The sequence below is a fragment of the Ruditapes philippinarum genome, unplaced genomic scaffold (assembly GCF_026571515.1).
Source record: "Ruditapes philippinarum isolate M1 unplaced genomic scaffold, ASM2657151v2 ctg1399_1_1_1_1, whole genome shotgun sequence".
NCBI classification, from domain to species: domain Eukaryota; kingdom Metazoa; phylum Mollusca; class Bivalvia; order Venerida; family Veneridae; genus Ruditapes; species Ruditapes philippinarum.
In genome coordinates, this window is record NW_026863500.1 from 1 (window position 1) to 22,909 (window position 22,909).

Below are 22,909 nucleotides of genomic sequence, written 5' to 3' on the forward strand. Positions count from 1 at the left end.
AATAATAATTTGTCTATTTCGGACCATTAAAACATAACAATGTCATAAAATTATTATGTTATTATAATGTTAACGAATTATATTACTTTTTTACAGAATTAATTAAATATCAACTTTAAATTACAAGATAAAATGAAATGCTTTTCATGTGGGTTTCTTATTAATCTTAATAAAACCTACTCAATATTTGATAGGGATCATTTATCTGATTATATATATTTTGTTGGTATACAATAATTAACCGTAAAAACAATCAAAGCAGGTGTCAAATTAAAATGTTATAATGTTCTTTCTTTCCAGAAACAATGTCGAGAATTGAATTGTTTAACTGGATTTCAACTAATCAACTCTTCGTGTCGACCACTGTTAGAATCGATAGTTCGGCATGAATATGAGATATCACTGTATCTACAAGTTCAACCAACTGACAAATGTAATATAAGTAGCAGTAATCAAACGAACAGGAACATAATTGTGAATGTTGAAACTGTTTCTAATTCTATTGTCAATGATATTCTGCATGTGTTCGACAAAGCAACCAAATATATGATAAAAGAAAGTCAATATTACGTATCACCATGTGTACGATTTGAGGTAGATAACGAATTTAGGCATGTAAATTATGTTGATATCGTTGAAATGGACATGTTAAATATACAGTTCAATGTACGGATAATAAAGACTGAAAGCATAGGAATGGTACAGGAAGTTCTACTACATGCTTTAGAAAGAAACTTTGATATAATAGACATATTAGATATTCACGGAGTGCCACAAACATTTCAACTCTTTTCATCGAAGACAAACTTAAAAAGTAAAATAGAGTCATCAGACATGAGAGGATGTAAACATAAAAATGTTTTCGTTGACCACCGATATGATGATTTGCAATATACCAACTTCATTGTGGATGAATTCCTTAAATGCGGCCATGTAAAATTAAGTTTAAACGAGATATGTTTTGAAACGGGAACACAAAATGGAAAGCTGATAAATATAAATGCTACCTTTTCGGAGGGTGAATATAAAGTCATTGATGGCAACGTTATTATATGTGGATATTTGTACAGTCAAAGGACATTTATTGAACCAAAAGGGATTCTTGTTACCCGAATTGAAGTTATTAAGTCTATTTTTATTGTGTTTTCTATCGTTTGCACCCTAGTTTCTCTTGTGTGTTTATTTCTCACCTTTACCACGTATTGTTTCATTCCATCCCTTCGTACTGTAGCAGGGAAGAACATTATGGCTTTAAGTGTCTCTCTTTTCTTTGCACAGGCTTTGCTACAATTCGGTATCAATACTAAAGGAAGTCGTACGATATGTGCTGCTATAGGAATATTAGTCCATTTCTCATGGCTTGTTTCATTTTTTGCAATGAATGTCAGCTCTTTTCATACGTTCAAGGTTTTTTATAACAACAGCGCAAGCACAACATATCGAAACAATAGAAATCACGAAAGTCAATTATTCATAAAATACCTAATCTACATGCTATGTTTGCCAGGAATCTTGACGATTACAACAATTTCGATAAATTTAGTAAGATCTGATGCATCCGACATAGGGTATGGTGAATTTTATTGTTTTATTTCAGATTTCACTTTCTTCTTATTAACATTCATTTCACCAGCCTGCTTTATATTCCTTTCAAATATTGTATTTTTCTCACTTGCATTTCATAAAATACGATGTACACCTAAAGCGCATGGCACCAGAGAGCGTAATAACTTTTTTATTTGTCTAAAATTGTTTACTGTTGTCGGGATTGCATGGCCATTACTTATCATTGACAACGTGTTTGGGATAACTTGGTTTTCTTTTATTGTTGCCGGAATAAATTCGTTACAAGGCGTTTTTATATTTGTCGCATTCGTTTTAAATAGACAAGGTGTGACCGCACTGCTTTTATCTATTTTGGAAAAATCAAGAAAGCGAAGAAAAAGTGGGAATATAAGTAATAGTTTAAGCGGTCCTATAAGCAAAACACTAAAAACAGACATAGAAATCAAACATAAGGATGCCTTAAATATAAAATAGTAAAACGTCAAAAATGTTGTTAGATCCTACGAAAAATGTTTATCTTGGACAATTATTTAAACGATTTATGGCAATATAATCTGTTTACTATGTTGACTTTTATTCAACTAATAACTAATGGAACTAATTGCTGTACGAATATGGAACTATCTCAAGCAACTAGCAAAGTATCAGTAGAATACTTTTATTAAAATGTGTCTTCATGTTAATGATTGCTTCTTTTTGTCTTCTTTCTTTTATTGCAGTTTGTTTCATTAATTAAATTCTCACAAAAGGCTATTACATTTTCCATTTTTTGACATTGGGATTTGAACATTAGTTTTTAAACTTGTTTTTTTATGAATTTTCATCACAATGTATATATAAAACTAAAGCGTGGTTGTTTTTTTGACATTTTGCAGATTGTTTTCTTTTGATAGTCTAAATTTAAATGTATGTATATATGTTAGAATAAGAACTATTTCCTGTATTGTTACATAAGTAAAATAAATAAAACAAAGTTAAAGAAATAAATATAAACGTCTCATTGATAACATTTGTGTTATAAAAGCAGGCAACAACTTTCGATTCAGACGCACATAATACGGTATGTTATCATTTAAAATTAATTATGACCTCAACGAAGAAAGTTATCAAATCATATTTCATGACAATTTTGAAAAAATATCCCTCTGAAACTTTAAGCACAACCAAAATACATGAAAATAACAGAATTCGGTATATTGAGTTTATAAATAAGGAATCATGAAAACATGCAACATCCCTCACGCCCCCAGCACCGGCTGGAGCGGTAGTCAACTTTTAACACTTTCTGAGTTGAAATCAATGTGCCCCAAGGACAAGAAAATTAAAAGAGAGCCTTCGTTCAACTATATGTTTTGAAAACATCCGCTTTTTCATCAACAGAAGGCAATGCATGGAATATTGACGTTTATATCGTAATAGACCGGGTGCGTCAAAATTTACAGCGACCAATCATAAGATTTGAGTGCAGTCATTCCATCACTGTATGAATTAAATATCATGTACATATTTCTTCTTAGTAAGTTATTTCAAACAATGGTTCCTTATATAGATATTTGGTATTTTTCGACTCTCGGGTAGAGTTTTTGAATCATCTGACAAAGTCTGATAACAACCTTATTTTTTTTTATCTGGAACCGAATATTTCCGCCCGTAAAGGCGGGCGCTGTACAAATCTTATAAATAACGTTCTTTAAATCTATCATAACAATCATTGAATATTGTTTAATATTCAATATTTGTCTGATTTGATAGCGTCCAGAATTATATCTATCGAAAAGATCAAATATTATTCAAATAATAGGACTACGATTTAAGGGAATATCATATTATTAGCAAGGGAATTTGTAGATGATAAAGTGCGACCATTAATAAATCCTATCATATTTGTTCATCTATTGAACAAACACAAGCACGATCTATTATTTAAATGATAGTTTCCTAATGTAATTGAAAGGTTATATATTTACATATATAATTAAACGTTATTTGTAATCAGTTTGACGTAGCTATTTCACAAGTTTTACGCCAAGTCATTCTTGCATAATCAATAAAGCATATGCATATGGTCGATGCATATGTTTTAAAACAAATTTCATAGTATTTGGGTGTGAATGACATTAAACAAATGTAGTTTCAATACTTTTGTTTTTTTATTCAAAAATCTGGAGAAAGTATGATCCTTCTGAAGCATTAACCACAACAAAATAACGTTAAAATTGCAGAATCGGTTTGATTGAGTTTGTACACGCATAAATTCTCGCACACGTAAAGAGAATTGGTGCATAAAGGAAGCTATTCAAAACAACAATTCAAAATATAGATAGTATTTAATTTCATACATGACAACAAACGAGGAAACAGTATAATATGGATGTAGCTGGATGTAGCTGGTTAGTATGAGATATACGATTTGATATCACACATTTATTTAATACCGATTAAATTTGTTCTAGAACAACGATATTATAATTCATTATATAAATGTTCAAACAAAATCACATAGAACTCGATAAACATATGTGTTTAAGAAATACAATAAATTTTATAAAAAGATACATTTCTATTGATTTTATCAGTGGAATACTTACGGACAGAATGTGTACTATAGACCATTCCACTTTGAAAGATTGTGTCTGAAATCGGAAAAGCATCGTCACGATCACGAATAACGACCATCCTCCTTATAACTATTTGTAATCGGCTCCTAGACAAAGAGAGTAAGTTAAAGCCACAAAGCGAATTAAAGGGCAAATCGTCAAATTTGGAGTTACAAAATTATTTATGAAAACAACATTGCTTTATCACGAACCTATTAGGAACCCGTTTTCAGACAAGAAACTAAACTAAAGTAGATGCCAATATTCAGATGTTATCTAAAAAAATTCAAAGCTATGATGTAAAATAGAGAGAAATAAAGCTGAAGTCTACCGTAAATCAATTAGAATAAAACAACAGCCGGTCTTTTGTATTTCAGTTGTTTCTTTTAACAGCAATTTTATTCAATAGTTGAGTTATTGACAGAAATAGAGACATAATGTTTACGATGACGTGTTTAACGTTTGTGCAATGTAGGAGTTTAACATTATGATTATAAGAAAATTGAGACGATTTCATACAAAAGGAGCATGTGCCTGTATCGGAGTGCTTTTGCTGCTGACATCATTTCATATGGTAGTATCTTTTATTTCACTTTTGTAATTTTTTTGCGACAAGATGATTTAAGCTTTCGGCGCTTTAATTGTAATTACAAATATGTCAAAATGCTTTGATATGTGTGATAATGAATATCTGTTTTATCTTCGGTAATTTAATGTCTATTTTAAATTAAGGCAAGTCTATTGAATATGGTAGAAATATGTGCCTGAGTGGTTCAGTGTTGGTTACGTTAATTTTTATCTAGCCAAAAGGGCTGTGAGTTATTCTACCCAAATGCCAATAGGGTCTTTAATAGCATACAAGTGGGGTATTGAGATCGTAATTAACGTATAAGATGGTATGCCCGTATATAATCAATACTTTGGTGGTTTGAATTAAAATCCAATTTCAGATTAATAAAGTGTTGATTGTAACGGATGATAATGTTTTCTAGCGTTTGATTATACGACTTAACTAAAATACTTGTTGAAAAATAGTCTTAGAAAACAGTGATTGTTTCTGTATTTACATAACTGTTTCACATGTGATTAATATAACAATTTTCATTATTGTGTAAATTCAGTTCTAAAAAAAAAATATTTCTGAGACGATGCAATTGACTTAATATTATTTGCTGTTTAGAGCAATATTATATTAAAATGTTTTCACGGTTTATCTGTTACGGGATACTGTCAGTTTTTATGAAGTTTTAAAAGTTGTTTGATTGTGTGGTCACAATTTAATGATAATTTGTTCCAAATGAAAACAAAAATTAAAAGTAAATAGTTTTGTCTCATGGTACAAAAACTATCAACCTCTTTTTGTTCTTATTTCATATCTTCTTTATTATTTTTCAGCACAACTATCCTAATAAATCCGATTATAAAAATACGAAATTGCCCGAAAGCGTTTGCCGAAAGTACCACCCGCCTTCCTCGACAACTTTAACTGGCTTCATACAGCGACGTGAGAACAACCTGATATATTACTGTGACGTACCAAAATGTGGATCAGCTTTTATGAAAAACTTCTTTGCTGAAGCATTTTCGTGTAGAGATTGTTACTATAAGAAAGTAAACTTACCACATAAACGTAAACAGTACAAGTATGTTAAACACAAAATAGAAAACTCCACTTACTCTTTTATGTTTGTAAGAGAGCCGTATAGTCGTTTATTTTCAATCTTTGAAAACAAACTTTATCGGCCAAATGAACAGTGGGGGAAACTTGGGGTCGATGTGATCAAAGTAGTTCGTGAAAATGCAACAAAACTTTGCAAGCAGTACGGGTATGACGTAACATTTGTTGAACTTGTTAGATATCTAGTCACTCTATATGAAAAGAAAATTCCATTGAATATCCATCTGGTACCAATTCACAAGAGATGTAATCCTTGTAATACAAGATTTGACTTCATTGGAAAACAAGAATCCATGACAAGTGATTTGATAAAACTAGTAAGTCTATGGAAAAAGCGAGGTATAAATGTTGATTTTGAAAGCAGTGTCGATGTTAAAGAACTCGAGTTAAAGAGTAAGCGTGATTTTGGTGCGATTATGCATATGTTTACAATGCTATCTAGATTCCCTGACTTACCAAGACATTTGCTTTATCAACGACTATGGTCAAGTTATCAAATGAGGGGGTTGATTCTAAACAATCAAATCATGCCTTTTCGGCAGGATCTTGTTGATGATATAGACATGCTTATGTATGAACTTGCAATAAAAGATGCAATTGAGCAAAGTGCACACGAGTTTAATGTTCTGCAACAGCAACGAAAAGACGCTTTGATGAAAGCGTATAGAACTGTTCCTATGGATCTTTTACTTAGCTTGAGAAATGTTCTAAAGATTGATTGTGAATTATTTGGTTATGATGTTATGCCAGAATCTATTTTCAACAGAACTTACTCTTAAGGTTATATTAGCTGATAAGACATGACACTTCACTAAAATATGATAAAGCTCCAAAAGAGTAATTTTATAATATTAGTGATACAAGCAAAACAAAGATCTACTTGATATGTATTTTGAATGGCTCATTCTTTTCTACATATTTTTATGATAATTATGAATGACTGCTACACGTAGTCCTGATTCACCAGAATTATACCAAACAAAATGGTTACCTTTCTTTTTTTGAAACTAATTCAGCATATTAATTTTGACCAATCTAATTTATAAGAAAACATAAGTCAGATAGTTCACCTAATAACAATTTCCTCCATTAATTTCCTTTTACTGTACTTGTTTGTATTGGAGCGTTGATAAACGTTCTTTTTCATACGGCTCTTTATCCCAAAAAATCCAACCTTTCTGTTTGAAAAGAATAGCCGTGAAAAAAAGAAAAAGGAAGAACGAATGAAAAATTATTGAAATTATTAAGATTTTAGCTAACGTGGAACTTATATATTTATATTTCATTTTAATTCTTATTTAAGTGTTTTTTTTTATTTTGTTTTGTGAAATTTTGTCATTGCAGAAAGATTACATAAGCATGTCCTAACACAAATTATTCTTAAAAAAACTGATGATACCGTTCAGGTAATTACGATGACATTATCTTCTTGATCAAAATACATATAGAAGTCATCGTAAACCAAATGCAATCATTGTTTATTTCCATTTATTTTCAATAATTTGCGAAGGAAAGATGATACTTGACTTGGTTCTTTATTCAACAAAATAACACAAACGTCATCATATAATAAAACGTTCCAAAACAACATACAACAATTACTCATATTTGAAAACGCCACCTCGATTAGCATCAGAAACGACCAAAATTATTAAAGACAAAGAAGGAAAATCGTATCTGAAACTTCTCAAAATAATTTAGTAAACAATAAGTCTACTGATAGAGCAGTGAACAAAAAGATAATTTTCTAACTCATGAAAAGGCAGTAAAATTGAAACGTAGGGTGATTTCTTAGTAATAAAAAATGCTTCATTATTTTAAACTAGAGTCACTAATAAACATTAGTCTGCAATGTTGCCTTTTTGAGAAGTTTAATATCATCCAATTTCAGTTTGCCTTCTGACATAGCAGCGCAAGTTTTTTTTGCCAGTTACCCAGCTTTTATATGTACTTTATTTCTTTTCAATTCGATTATTCGATCTAAAAGCATAAATATTTAAGTGCTTAATAAAACTTGTAAAATTGACAAGGAAGAACTGAATGTAACAAGAGTTTTCATTGGTCATTTTGAAATGAAAAAAATGAAATCTGGGAATATTATTGGTCATCATAGAACAAAGTGTGACGATAGTTTTATCATTGTAAGAATGTCCTTAACTGAAATGCGAAGGGTAGTTCTTGCCATTAAAATAAAATGTAAAGGATTGTTCTAATATAATATGTACAGGATAGTTCTTTAACTTTTTAGTTAAATTGCTTAGATACAAAACATTTAACATTGCAATCCGATCTGATGACATTTTTTCAGTGAAACATTAGTATACGTAAACACGTACTAGGTTTATTTTACACACGATTTGAGTTTAACTTTAAAAAAAATAACGAGAAAAATATCAAAACGTAACAGGTACCCTAAGTTTTTAATGTTCAATAAGTGCCTAATATATTATTAATGTGTTCAATTGATATGATTTTAATAACTTCCTTATATTGTTGCCTATTAGTCAAGTATTTATATTTTGCCTAAGTAAGTGATAGAAATTGAGTTCACGTACCGTAACACGACTTTGTTTAGAGACACGTACATCTTACAGTGTTCTAATTTTCAAGATTCATAACCCTACAAGAAATTACTATGTCATATTTATTCAAGCTAACATTTCTATATGGCTTTGCATGAAAAATGAAGAGCTATCTTATGCAAGTTAACCCTTTACCTCATATATACGCTAAACAACGCCCTTTCGACCCCCCCTTTTTTAGGCCTCAAATAGTGAAAAAATGTCCTATTTGGGCCCCAAACACATTTTTTCGTTTGAGAAATGTTGCTTAAAAAATGAGCCCTTTTTTCGGCGCCGCTCCCCATAAAAAAGATACATCAGGGGGTTGCCAGAAGGGGGATGAAGGGGGGCAGAGTCCCCCTCATCGCCAAGAAAATTTTGGACTTGTGAGAGGCTAAAAATGACCCCAGGTTGGTCATAATGTAACGTGTAACCAACGCTGAAAAGCCTTTGACTCTATCTCAATCCCCTGAGAAGTTGCAGCACTTTGAAATAAATTTTGATGGAAAAAATCGTGGCAAAATAGTGATTTTTGGCAATTTTGAGATGACCCCTCGTTGCCATGGTAACAGGAAATTTAATACTGAGCATGTCGTTACAAAGGCAATGGTCCAGTCAACATTTGTGCCAAGTTTGATTAGTATTGAAGCATTTTTCATAGTTTCATAGCAGTTTGAACTTGTAACAGGAGGCTTTTCAGTGAAAACGGCCATTTTTCACAATATGCTCATGGGGGAAAGGGTTAACAAGTTTTATTTCGACCTTGTATCTTTTTAAAAGAAAGTTTTTTGTTTATATTTTTTGCAACGCCGTTATGCAGTGCATCACTGTTGTTATATATGGATCAAGAGAAATAAAGAAACCCGAAACTCATAATAAAAGATCTTAAAAACAAATGAAAAAGAATCAGTCAGTGAGGTTGGAACTCGCAAGTTGAGAAATCGGAGTCGACATTACCAATTCACCTCATGCTTTTGTCGTACATTTTTGACTTGACTTATGATAATCGTGAATGAAATATTAATGCATTTTCACAAAAAAATTCACTAACAAAATATCTAAAACGATAAAAACACCCCTAGCATCGTTTATTTGATATTGATGCGCACACACTATATTTGTTTCCGGATCTAAAATCAAGTAATTAAGAGCTTGAAATATGTATTGAACACAATTCATGTTATCCGTAACAATTCAAAATTACTATAAGATCTAGAAGAAAAAAAAATCACACTGATAAATTCTAGATCTAAATTCTATGTTCTATCGTGATTGAAAACTATTAGATCTGTATGGTTCTAAGTGATTCAAAAACCAAGTCTTCTACGTTTTTGCTAAGGTATTAATAAATATAAAGGTTGTCGAAAGTACATGGTGGCAGAAAAATGGAACCCACAACACAGTACTGCAAACATTTTAGGCTGCCACGGACAGAGTTCATTAAAAGCGCCATCATTATATCGTCATTATATCTTAAGGTCACAATCCTCAGTTGGAAAATAATCTAATTTAATTCGCTTAATCTATAACATACTGTTTGAATAGATATTGTGCGTGTGATATTTCAATCTTAGGAGAAAAAATATTACACTTTTGAATGTAAAATTAAGACATAGTTTGCACTTTCGTGTTTCATATATTTTGTGAATAGGAGATTTATTGTAAGTTTTGTCTTACGATCGCGACTTTTATTCGGTGAAAATGTCTACAGAAAACGTTTAAATCTTAAGAGTTAAAACTGGAGATAGAGGGCGTGGACGGCAGTTTGCACTTGACAGTACCTTTCACGAAAAGCGCAATCAAACTGAGTCTTCAGCCGTTTTAGACTTTGTTTTAGGATTCCTATTTTTCTCTATTTCAATGTTTTCACACACACACACACACACACACATATATATATTATATATATATATATATATATATATATATATATATATATATATATATATATATATATATATATATATATATATATATATATATATATATATATATATATATACGGCAGTTTGATAACGCCTTGTGCTTCACCTTTATACACCTCAAAGCAAGCTGCGTTAAAATATATTGTGCATTCATGCATTCACGCATTACAGCTATTTAACACTTGAAATCAATCAGTCCTAATTTACTAATTAAGTTGATAATAATTTCAATACCGGTTTAGAGACATCTGATAACATGCATTGATTCTGTTTTAAAGGTTTTGAACTTTTGGCATAAATACTTCAAGATTAACTGATAACACTCTATACCAGATATTTGAAACCAAACTGTTATTTATATTCTAATATTCTAAATTGTACTAAAATAATGGAAACTAAGGAAATTAAAAAATGCGTGATAATCAAGTGTATTATTGTTGGGATACTTAAAAGTGTTTGTTTGTATAAAGGTGCGGTGGTATTTGACCTATATTGACTCTCATACGTATTATTTGTGTACTATTTAAGTACAATGTTAAGAACTTTTAAATGATTTTAAAACAAAGAAATCCTATAATACATATAAGCAAAAGATAAACCGTTAGCTCAATAGGTAGAGTGTTTGTCTGTGACTTTAAAGTATTTAATTAATACATAAAATTAATGCTTGTTAAGTACTGTAATCTCATTGAAGTGAGAACATATTAATAAATCAAATGCTGACAATTAAGTGATTTACTGTAGGTTGTACCGTAAACATTAATTGTATAACATATTTAATATTAATGGCTATAATATAACGTTGTATACATTTTCAGGGTATAATCATTCAGACCTTCATTCTGGGTTAACGTTCTACAGTTTTCTATTTGACATATTGTCTATCGTGCTTTCATGCAATAAATGTATAGAGAGAGAAATGACACCGCCACAGAAAGGAATAATACCAGTTTCTTTAAGTTTGCCTGGAGGTAAGATCTCATGTGTTTTTGTCCCCTCTTTGATTAATAACACCCTTGAATATTTTTTTTAATTTTCTTATGGTGTGTAGGATACTATAACGCTAACATCTTTAAAAATCTACGTTGGTTTAATGATTTGACACATAAGTCAAAATCATTTTTACTATAGTAAGTGACTGTTTCTATTATTTCTAAGCAAAAAGCCGAAAAGAAGAAATGTTTTACTGACATTAAAACCGTTTCTTCTTTTACAGTTGTGACGAAGGCTATAGCAACATTTACTACATATTACAAAAGGATAGAAGAAATCAAAATGATGTGCTCCCTTTGTTTAGTGATAGAAGTTTTCTTGGTATGTTCAAGTTAATATTTTTTTGCTTTCTGCACATTTTGTACTCATTTAAGAGGATGTGTACATCATTTAGGGATGTTTATGTTTCAGTGCATTTTAGTATGTATTTCTGAAATGGTTTCCGAGTTAATCTTTATCCTTAACATTTTCCTTTTTAAACCTGAAGAAAGATAAAGCATTTCATTACACCCTCACAAACAAATTTAAGAGGGTATATGGGAGACATGTCGGTAGGTTGGTAACAAGAGTTAGAAATGAGTTTAAAATCAAACTTTGTAAATAGCAACCTTATGTGGAAACCTTAGTTGGGAATGCCTTAGAACCTCTGGGGTCCAGGTCAAGGTCACTGTAACTAAAATAGGAAAAAATATAACTCCGCATAATTACAATATTTAGGAATGAGATATTGTAATGAAACTTGGTATATAGCAAGGTTAAAGGAAGACCCCACTTGGGATTTGTTTTGGACCCCATGGTGTCAAGGTCAAGGTCTCTGTTTCAAAACATAAAACAGGTATCCGAATTATAGAGTTAATAATGACATATTGCAATTAAACTTTTTATATAACAAGCTTGTGTGGAGACATAGCTTGGGATTGCTTTTTGCCCTCCAATGTCAAGGTCTATGTCAGTACTACTGTTGGAATTAGACAAATTATATGCTGACGATAAACAGAGTAAGCAATGAGATATTGTTATAAATCTTTAGCAAGTTTATGAAGAGACTTAGCTGAGTATTGTTGTTAGACAACATAGGCTCAAGATCAAGGTCGCTGTCACTAAAAAATGACAAATGGTTTCTTAAAGATAGGCAATATATTGCTTAAGTTATTTGTTCACAGATGAAACATCATAAAATAAAGGTTAAGTTAAAATTTTACTTCAGACTCCGTTCTATTCAGAAAAGTTAGGTGGATGATGATAGTATGACCTTAGTGACAGTTTTAGTTGTGACGTACTGCAAAAACATCGTAATATTCAAAGGCGTTATGAATTTTTTTTTTAAATAATAACCAGTTTGTTTTCGAAATAATCAGCTTAAAAAACCAACAACAATAAAAACAAATATTTGATATAGGATGTGTTTGTGACATTGCAATGACAAAAAATTATTTACATGTTTCAAGGTTGCCCTTTTGACCTGCTGTTGCCTTTGTAACTTAGACGAAGCAATACAAACGCGATCAAAATTGAAGCAGACTGCATGAACAACGAATAGACCCTGGAACATCTCAATATTTGAAAACATATACATGTGTTATATTGCATAGTTTGAACATTTAAAATGCTCATGTTTTCTAATGTTTTAGGATATTTGTGTTATTTTTCTATGTCCATATCTTTTTTATCTTCGTAACAATTTCATATAAGAAATTATGGCTCAAAGTGACTTTGAACATTTATATTGTAAAAAGTAGTTCGATACACAATTTAGGAATACTACAATAATTGTTATAAATATTCATTATTTTGTTTTATGTTTACTTCATCTTTTGTTGAGGTCTTAAAATAAATTTAAAATTGATTGTTTATATAGTTGGTGTACACATGACCGGTTATACTTTCCATTGAACACACGTTTACATCTCTGTGAAGATTTTCCGCATATTTCCTTATTAGACCTTGCATTATTTAATTCAGATCGCCTTGTGATGTAGAAGAAGAAACAGTTGTTGGTACTCCTTTTTTATTACTTTATTTTGTTTTGCAGCACATAAAGAACAATACTTTGACTGAAATATGTTATTTGTGTTTTAGTTTCTTTTATTTCTTGTCATCGGTTTAACAACGCCTTTCATTTTAGTTATATAGCGTCGAGCATTAACTGCTACCTTCTCCATTTAAATCAATGTGAAGTGCATAAAATTACATGCAAAATGTTTTCATATAAGAGTAAAATGAGGAACTTATATCTTGTCCAAGGGTCAAGCTAAAGAACACGTTTATGGTTGAACTTTACTTACTAAGCTAAACTGGGTGAGCTTAACTTCTTCAGTTTTAAAAACAGTTAATAAAATGTAACAGAAATGGAAGTATACATACATTATCACAAAATTTAAGTAAAGAATAAAAGTTAAAATCCCACTTAGCTAAGCGTGTTTCGAAACAGCACCCAGTGCCCCAAATTATTCACATTTTTTCATATCGTCTTCAATTCCTCAAAGGTCAATTAAATTATGATCATTTCCCAGTAAAATAATTAAACTAATATTTCATTTTCTACTGAAACAATGTAAAATGAACTATGACATGACATTTCAAACATCGTGGTTAAATGACGTAATTTTAGAAACGTTACGTCAGTTTTAACGCCAGTATTTCTTAATGTCAGATATGGCGCGTGTTTCTTAATCAGCAATGTGCATTTCTTTCAGGAAATAATTTTTTTGATCTATGATTTTTTTGACGTAAGCCATTAAGCTTTTAATCGACGTAAAATCTGATTTTAGTTTATACAAATTTATTTTACTTCGATAGTGTTGAAAGCTATAAGCTTATTGAAACACTTTTGAATTCGTTCCTGGAACCAACCAGTACTAAGCGATAAATGTAAAGTTTCTTGCTCAAGGAAATAACGACTTGCCCCTGACAGGGTTTGAACAAACGCGGTCAGCAATCCTTAAATTCCTAGTCCGACGCGTTAACCACTTGGTCACGCCGCCACTATTACCTGTTATTATAGACATGTCAATTGCATACTGATAATATGGTCAGACCATATTAAAACATCGGCGTTTATTGTATAATCAAAGAACATAATACATTGCAATATCTCTTTTTTTCTATAAAGATATATGTTATGCAACATGGTCATGTAGGATTGGTTCGTTTTTGTTTTTTTTTGGCCCTTTCGTTTTTGACTATTCGTTCTACTTTGATAACACCCTCAGACAGACACATTAAAACCATTTCATCAAAGTTCATGTCTGAAGTAAACAAAGTTTGAATTTTACTGTTCAAATTAACTTGTACCATAAATTTGGCTATACAACGATTTATATACTATTGCGATGGACGATTTGATTAAAACTTTTAATGTTAATCCTAATATATATATTTAATGTTGTTTTTATCTTTATCATTATGATATTTTAAAATGATAACCAAAAAGAGAGAAATTACAAAAACAGATGTTAAAAAACTTTAGAATCGAACTTGTAACCCTAATCCAACGCCCACTTAGCTACTGTTTCCAACATTACTTTTGCGTAATGTTAAGATTTGAAGTGTATATTTTATTTTGGCAATATTTGGCGTTGTTATCTTTGATTGTAAGGATCTAACACGAGGCAACCGGTACAATATATCATATTAATCTTATTCCGGGAAGAAATTACAAAAGAATAATTTTCATTTAGCACTCTTTTCTTTTTATTGCGTATGCATTTATATCCTGATTCATTTCGGACAAACACTTGATTTATTGTTCTTGAAACAGGAAACACTTTTGTGGCTTACTTACTTAAAACAATTAAACAATAATTACATTTATTGTTTTGATTGTTATCTTATTTTCAGTGTCAAGATATTTTCCAAGTATTTCTCTTTTTCTTCAGTAACATGTCGTGACTGATATATATATATATATATCAATCAGAATAAACACTTTCATATAAAAGAATAGGGAAGATATCACATCACGTGAATATCATTGTTTAACATAACGGACACTCAAAATAAGAGGATATTATCAAGAAGCAATTGATCTGATTAATGGGTGTGTGAGTAAGAGGCTTTAAGTTGTTGGAATATCGTCCTGCTTTATATAAAGTTAAGAAAAAACAAAAAATCCGAAATATTTTTTCTTGTTTCATAATTGCTGTAAGAGTCGCTTATTGAAAATGCCAGTTAAGGTCACATGGTGACTCTGAGTATATGGGATCTTAAAGTGGTCGGAAGAAGTGGGAAACGGATTTAAATCAGGTAAATACCAAATGAAAATTGAGCGATTCTAAATGGGCTAATTTCAGTAAAAAGTAAAATTGAAGCTACATGTTTATACGTGTTGAATGACCACCAGAAATAGAATATTGAGAGAAAGAAATCATAAGACATAATTTCATAATTATCTTCATATAACATCATTTAAAATAATGATATTGTTAAAGTAGTATACTTCAAGACCGATGTTTATACTTTTATAATGATTCGGAACATATACGAGTATTTAAGTAAATTTTTGTGAAGTGAACAAAGGAAGTAATTTGCACATTTCGCAGTAATATCGTACAATAATTATTTCTGAAAATATTATTTCGTGAATCGAGACTCGTGGATTAATGCTGCATGCCTCCAGATGATCCAAAATATTTCAGGAAAATCAAACTTGAAAAAATTGTACGGAGATTTTAAGAAAAGTAAAATGATTTGAGATAAAATTAATGATGTCTATGTACATTTACATTGGTTGTTAGTGCCTTTTACAATGTGTAAAATATTTTCTATGTAAATTTCACAATATTTTACTTTTTATATTCTTTCAAATTGTTCATGAAATAAGCAAACGCCCTGTGCGCTGGTGTAAGGAAACGATGTCATAATAACTTTAAATATTAGGTATGTTTATATATGTCTTAGAAATAAGATGACTCTTGAATGTGTACAGAAAATGATTTTTCTTTTTTTTATTTATTTCTGTTAACATAATTGTCGGTATTTTGTTGACGTTCATTATCTGAGTATGTAATCAAAGCCAGGCTACTTTCCCAAATTTTGATTCTTTTGGAGCGGTATCATTTCTGACACAGGCACGAGTATTGGATATGAGTAGGAAAAATATGACCAGATAGATGAAAAACCCTGTGTTCAATGTGTCAAACATCAGAACATAAAAAATATATACTATAAGTAAAGAGAATGCAGGAAAGTCCAGATTCGAGCCTACAAGCAAGGGGTTCATTTCCCTGGCTGTAAAAACAATTGTCTAGACAATTAAAAAACATTGATTCACGTTTTGTAATAAGCTTTCAAATGAGATCGACCCTAAGTTTCCAGCCTTCCTGTTCATGAAATATTTTTATTTGGACATGATGGCATTCATGCTAAAGTCAAGTTTCTTTTATATAAACAGAACACAAATATGGAAGAATAGATATATGGAAACGTTATGTTGAAAAAACACAAATTTTATTTGATTTTTTTTTACATAAATATTGTGACGACATGATGTGATGAAGTTATGATAGAGAGTATTATACTGTTAACTCTGTCCTAGAATTTTATAAATCTATAGTTTTGTACCATGCCATGTGTTCGATTTCACTGCCAGTATGTTCATTCTGTACAAAATTTATTTATCTTTGTTACTGAATCACTTATATCCTATAATGTTTTATTTTATTCGATAGAAAATCTAACAATTGCAATCATTTGTTTCTTCTAATACATCGTCTGACAGTTTCCGAACTAGCAGACAAAAAACTATTTTTATCAGTAGAATTGCGAGTAGCTTATATCACTGTATAAAAGGTATGTAAAATGGCCTGACTTGCGAAAGGTTTAACCGTTAATTTAAATACCTTTAGTATCAAACAACAATTTGTTGATATATATACTGAGACGAAGCTTAGAACACAAGCTTTTCATTAGTGTAATTAATTAAAAAAATCAGACATCACCGTGTATATCCAGTAACGCCGGAATATGAAAATAACGCACGATTCGTGCAATAAGTAACGTAGAATTGTGCAATAAATGGAGGATACCTGACAGGATAACCAACGCGGTAAGTAAACTGGACAATAATTTTTTTTATTTAACCAAATTTAAAAAAGAAATAGCTGCATATGGCTGCGAAGAAATTACTCTTTATCCCTTATCAAGATAATTATTACGAAATTGCTTACTTTTCAAGATTATTCGTGCAAATGATGGCTTGACCACTGCTTTGAGCGATAATTTTTCATTTTGTCAACTTTTATACGTACAACAATGCATATTATACCGTATAATTTCGCTTTTTGGTAGGCAAGTGACATTCATTAAATTTCTGGTGATAAAGAAAATTGAAAATAATCTGATGAAAAGTGATTCAATTCGGTTTTATGAGGTAACGCCGATGTACGCAAATAGTGATCGGCGGAAAAATGTGATTTTTTTCATACATAGTACTGAATTATTACATGTACACAGGTTAAACGCCATAAATCGGCGAGTAAAAGCACTTTTCAAATACATGTACACTGAACAAAAGTTCTAACCGATCACCCTGAGTTTTCGCTTATATATGAAAAAGAATAATACCAATAGATCCGACTTTTATTTTATTTCGAAAAGAATGAACATATTGAGAATAATAAAATTATAACATTTTCTATTTAGATAATACTTTATCGATATTTTTAAAGAAATATTTTTATGAACACCCACTCACCTATCTGATAGAGGCTACAGCATTCAACATTCCAACTGCTACGGCAAGATCCTGCATCGACATTCGTGCCATGTTTTATTTTTTTTCACTTATAAAGTTAACAAGGATTTATGCAATGTAAAATTTAATACTCACCACGCTCTGCACGAACATTTCGTGCCAAAATGTGTAAACCGCGCCCTGTCTCCCGCGTGAGTGCATGGAACCGTATTTAATTATTTTTCTTTCCACAAATCAGTAGAAAATGACACAAAAATTACCTCTGCAAAATTTTATAAGGATCTATTGACCCGTTATAAAATAATCAAAATTTAAAAAGTGATCGGTTAGAACTTTTGTTAAGTCTATATTATTGTGGAGAAACTTTTATTCATTTATACAGAATTTATTTAGTTTGATTGCGTAGAAAATAAAGACACAGTATAAAACCCGTCCCTGTACCACATAGCTTTTAGCTTGTAATATAAGTCTTTGTTGAAGTGAGTACGAAGTAATGCGTGAAAAATTTCTTACTCACGGCAACAACGGGGTACAATGTAGCAACGGGAATGGCAATTTCTCAATACCTATTTAGATTGAAGTTATGAAATTGGGCGATGTTTCTCTTTATTAAATATTTAACATTCTACTAGTAAACACAAAGATGTCCACTTTTAGACTTTCATGGCATGGATAAGTAAAATATTCTAGTAATTTTCCATATACATGTAAATTGTGTAAGAAACCAAAATGTATTCACCCTATCTGTAGTCTATTTCACCCATTACCTGCTAAATTTATGGAAAAGATTTTGCTCAGCCGTAAACTTGGAACAGTTAATTAAAAGTCTGATAGATTGCTATTAGATATTTAATGTATTTGTACACATGAGCTACCTGAGTGAGCAAATGGTCACTCGTATGGTTGTGACCTGGCTCTGTACTGGTGGCCGCTTTTAGGGTCATTAGTCCTGTTTGTTTTGTAAACGTCTATAGTAATGCCTAGCATAAACTCTTAGATTCATATGTTTTTCCCATACATGTTAACAGATAACAAATATTTTTTTTTATTATTTAATCAATAAATTACATGCATTCATGTCTTATTGGAAAATTTGACTAAATATTAGTGTAATTACCTCCCTTTATGTATATGAAATGTTAAATTGGGTAATATCTTTATGAATAATGCTTTTCGGAACTTACAATATTAAACAATCTTGATTTGAGCATCATATTTATGAAATAAAATCATGAAAAAATTGTTTTACAGGCTCTTTAATCTATTTTAACAGAAGTTCACTAGGCAAATTGCTACAGACAAATAATTGTTTTGGCTGGGTTTCACATCACGCCAACACAATAAGGATATATGGAAACTTTCAAGCTTTACTGGTGCATTATTTCAGGCAATTAATATACAGACAATATTTCTCTTGAATGTTTTCTTTTATTTTTATATATAATTAATTTGCAAAGGAAGTTTAGTGTTCTTATCTTCTAACAAGATCACACGTGGGCAACATGTTTGTAAATCATAAATTATTTTAGAAAACAAAATATCAAATTGTATTGTATTACAATATGCAATCAAAATGTTGAAAGTTTGTCAACATCTAATCATCATATATTTCTTAATAAGTAATGAAGAAAATACATTGATTAAGTTGCAAATAACTTGATTATTTTCGCCGATAAAATGTGTTAAACCTGTGTAATGATATAGTACCGTATATGAAAAAAAATCACATTTTCTGGCGTTACGGCGAAGCATATTTCATGTACATCGGCGTTTCCTCATAAAAACAACTTGAATCACAATTCATCAGCATATTATTAATTTTGTTTATCACAAGAAGTTCAGTAAATGTCAGTTGCCTACCGAAAAACGAAATTATACGGTATAATATGCATTGTTGTATTTATACGAGTAGACAAAAAGCCAAAATCTCGCTCAAAATGGTGGTCAAGTCATCATTTTCACGTATGACCTGAACCATTAAGCAATTTCGTGGAAATAATATTGATGAGGTACAAAGAGTTATATCTTCTCAGCCGTATGCTGCTATTCCTTTTTTCAGTTCGGTTAGATAAAGAATATATTGGCACTTTACTTACCGCGTTGGAAATCCTGTCAGGTATCCGCCATTCACTGCACAAGTCTGCTTTACTTATTGCACGAATCGTGCGTTATTTTTACATTCCGAGGTTACTGGATATACACGATGGACATCAAATAGCCCCACACTAGTAGTTTTAAAAACGGCTAAATTTGCATGTTTTTGCATAAGAGATATCGATTTTTCTCGAAAATAAGAGAAACAACCCGTATTTTTTCCCTCGATATACCTCGGTTATTTACGTTATTCATATAGAGACTGTCAATGGGGGTATTGTAATTCTAAATTGTTAAGGATTAAGATGATTGTGTTAAATTCAGATATCAAGCTATTCAAAACCCGAAACAAATATCGTGTATGCTCATCAATATCAAATAAACGTTGCTATGGACGTTTCTTGTCGTAAGATTTATCTAAAGTGAATTATTTATCTAATGATAAAATTTCAATTATGACTGACCAGGGTCTTTCAAAAGAATTTAAAGACCCTGGACTGACTTAAGATTTGACTTACGATGATCGTAAGTCAAAAACTGAAGACAGATCAAAAGAATGATTAGAGTGAAAATATCTGCTGACGTCATCTTCTAAACATAAGTTATTTTCACTAAAAATAAAAACAGTCGAAAATTGCTCTTACTATATTATTTTTTTTGTGTGAATTTGCTTTTTATCAAAACCATTTGAACTCACGCTAAGCTCTTGAAGTATTGTAATTTTCTAACTTCTCGGCGAAAGTTATATAATTTTATAGCATAGTCACTTAAAACAAATAAATATTCTCTATTGATTTGTATGAACTGGTTAGATATAAATATTATTTTTATTCCAGCTTTTTCGGCAGGGGAAGGGTAATAAAATTATTATTTTTGTTGTGGATATGTTACCTGCTAAGATAAATTATTACCCTCGCCAACTTAGCAGGTAATGTGTAGATGATATTTAAGGGTTTTTTTTTATAAATGCAGGATTTATTTTTTATCGAATGGTATGAAAATAAATATTTCATGAGTTGCGGTATTTATGGAAGAAACTTAAATTTCCTATTTATTATATTCATTTATTCCTGTATTTATGGAAGAAACTTGTATTTCCTATTTATCATATTCATTTATTTCTTTTTTGACATTACAATTTGACAGATTTTCACAACATTTTTGTATATTTGCTGAATTTAGAAGAAAGTAGTCAGGCAAGATATCAGTTAAAATACGGAAAATATGTTTCAATGCAGTGAAAAATAATTTTTAACATTGAAAATACGAAAAATGAAAATACGAATTTAATTCCATCAATATTTCTCAATATTTCATATATAAGTTTACGAGGTATGATAAAAAAGGTCTCGGACCGATATACTTCTAGTTACACACTATACATCTATAGAAGATTACGGACCGAATTACACCTGTTTTACACAAATTATTTTACATAAAAACACTTTGATCAGTAGAGGGGTGTGTCATTTAGATCAAATATGAAGTAAATTTGTAATTACCTCCCTTTATTTACATGAAATGTGAAATTCGGTAATATCTTTATAGAACCTACAATATTGATAAATCTTAATTTGAGCATCATATTTATGATTTAAAACCATAAGAAATTGTGTTACATGATCTTTCAGTTGCATTTACAGAAGTAACACAATGTAAATTATATAGAGGATATTTGTTTTTCGTCTTACATAACAAACAAACAAATTTTCTTTTTAATTTATGCTTAAAAACAAGTTAAAACGAAATTTCCTTGATATTAACTATTATATTAAAATCTGTTTTCCCTATTGGTAGCCCCTCTTATAAGTCGAATTTCTGAAAAATTACAAGATGTCTTGGGCTAAAAAATCAGTTCGACATTTAACGTTAAATGGTGATGATATCAGTCATTATATTAAAATAATATGAAAGATCGCTTGTTTTAATAAAAAAACAAACAATTCTAGTAGTAATAAAATTGAGGTACCGCATGGGGAAAATCTTAAAAAAGTAGTCTCATCTTTGACAAGTGTAAAATTATATTTTGATAATTTTTATTGTGAAATTATCAAATATAATTTTCACAGATAAATCAGTAATCCACTGAAAAGCATAAAATAAAAAAAGGATAATTACAACTTTTAGATTGTGTTGGCTTTTCAGCAATTAATGTGTTGATCAGATGTCTATTCCTATATTCACCATAACAAATTGAAGTATTTACAACAGCAGTCATGTGGTTGTTTATACAGTGTGTAATATCCTATGTAGTTAAAGTGCAACATTACTTACATTGAGATTTCTTAATATACTAACTGCAGTTTTCGTAAAGATTCTTGTGATAAGGAAGATAAATACAGTTATTGTTATTAGATAAATAATGTTTTTATATCTTAATTAACCATAAACTCATGAATGATAATTAAAAATCTTATATTTGAAAGTAGCGTTGAAATGGACCGTTTCATCATGAAGCAAATTATTTTCCCTGCATTTTTCATCTAACAACCAGCGATTCAGATGGAACACAAATTCGTATACAAGTACATATAAGGTTTAGAAAATCAAATTAAACTAAAATCAGATCAAAACGGTCAATTTCAATGCTACATTCGCTAACTGGAAAACGCCGCTTCAACTACATTTCAAACACGATTATAACGACTGTCTGGAAATATTAATCGAATAAACCGGTTTTCGATGCATCGGAACGTATCGTTGCACATCTATTTAACTCTGACACATTTTCAACAGTAAGGTCTCCAAACTATGATACAAGAAATTAAACAATTATCTCATTTATTCTTCCGACTGTTATT

The 22,909-nt window shown here is 30.5% G+C and overlaps 3 protein-coding genes across 3 annotated transcripts; all 3 read left to right on the forward strand.

Moving 5' to 3' along the window:
• Positions 1–300: 300 nt before the first annotated feature.
• LOC132722245 (uncharacterized) lies at positions 301–2,403 on the forward strand (the record flags this gene model as incomplete). The annotated part of the gene is made up of 1 exon (XM_060706701.1): positions 301–2,403. A coding segment is annotated over one exon (1,740 nt), but the record flags the coding sequence as incomplete, so codon positions are not given.
• A 2,167-nt stretch (positions 2,404–4,570) lies between these two features.
• Positions 4,571–6,684, forward strand: LOC132722240 (carbohydrate sulfotransferase 8-like). Its single transcript, XM_060706696.1, has 2 exons — positions 4,571–4,737; positions 5,559–6,684. Exons 1-2 carry the CDS (start codon positions 4,651–4,653, stop codon positions 6,618–6,620), a joined length of 1,149 nt encoding a protein of 382 aa, XP_060562679.1. The 5' UTR covers positions 4,571–4,650; the 3' UTR covers positions 6,621–6,684.
• A 3,985-nt stretch (positions 6,685–10,669) lies between these two features.
• LOC132722241 (uncharacterized) lies at positions 10,670–13,356 on the forward strand. Its single transcript, XM_060706697.1, has 4 exons — positions 10,670–10,797; positions 11,146–11,298; positions 11,544–11,641; positions 12,769–13,356. Exons 1-4 carry the CDS (start codon positions 10,716–10,718, stop codon positions 12,847–12,849), a joined length of 414 nt encoding a protein of 137 aa, XP_060562680.1. The 5' UTR covers positions 10,670–10,715; the 3' UTR covers positions 12,850–13,356.
• Positions 13,357–22,909: the final 9,553 nt, after the last annotated feature.

Bases quoted from the DNA above. Each gene is read 5' to 3' on its own strand.
- LOC132722240 (XM_060706696.1), top strand. From the start codon at position 4,651: ATGATTATAAGAAAATTGAGACGATTTCATACAAAAGGAGCATGTGCC. The intron at 4,738-5,558 runs GTAGTATCTTTT...ATTATTTTTCAG, and splicing joins TGCTGACATCATTTCATATG to CACAACTATCCTAATAAATC.
- LOC132722241 (XM_060706697.1), top strand. From the start codon at position 10,716: ATGGAAACTAAGGAAATTAAAAAATGCGTGATAATCAAGTGTATTATT. The intron at 11,299-11,543 runs GTAAGATCTCAT...CTTCTTTTACAG, and splicing joins TTCTTTAAGTTTGCCTGGAG to TTGTGACGAAGGCTATAGCA. The intron at 11,642-12,768 runs GTATGTTCAAGT...ACATGTTTCAAG, and splicing joins TAGTGATAGAAGTTTTCTTG to GTTGCCCTTTTGACCTGCTG.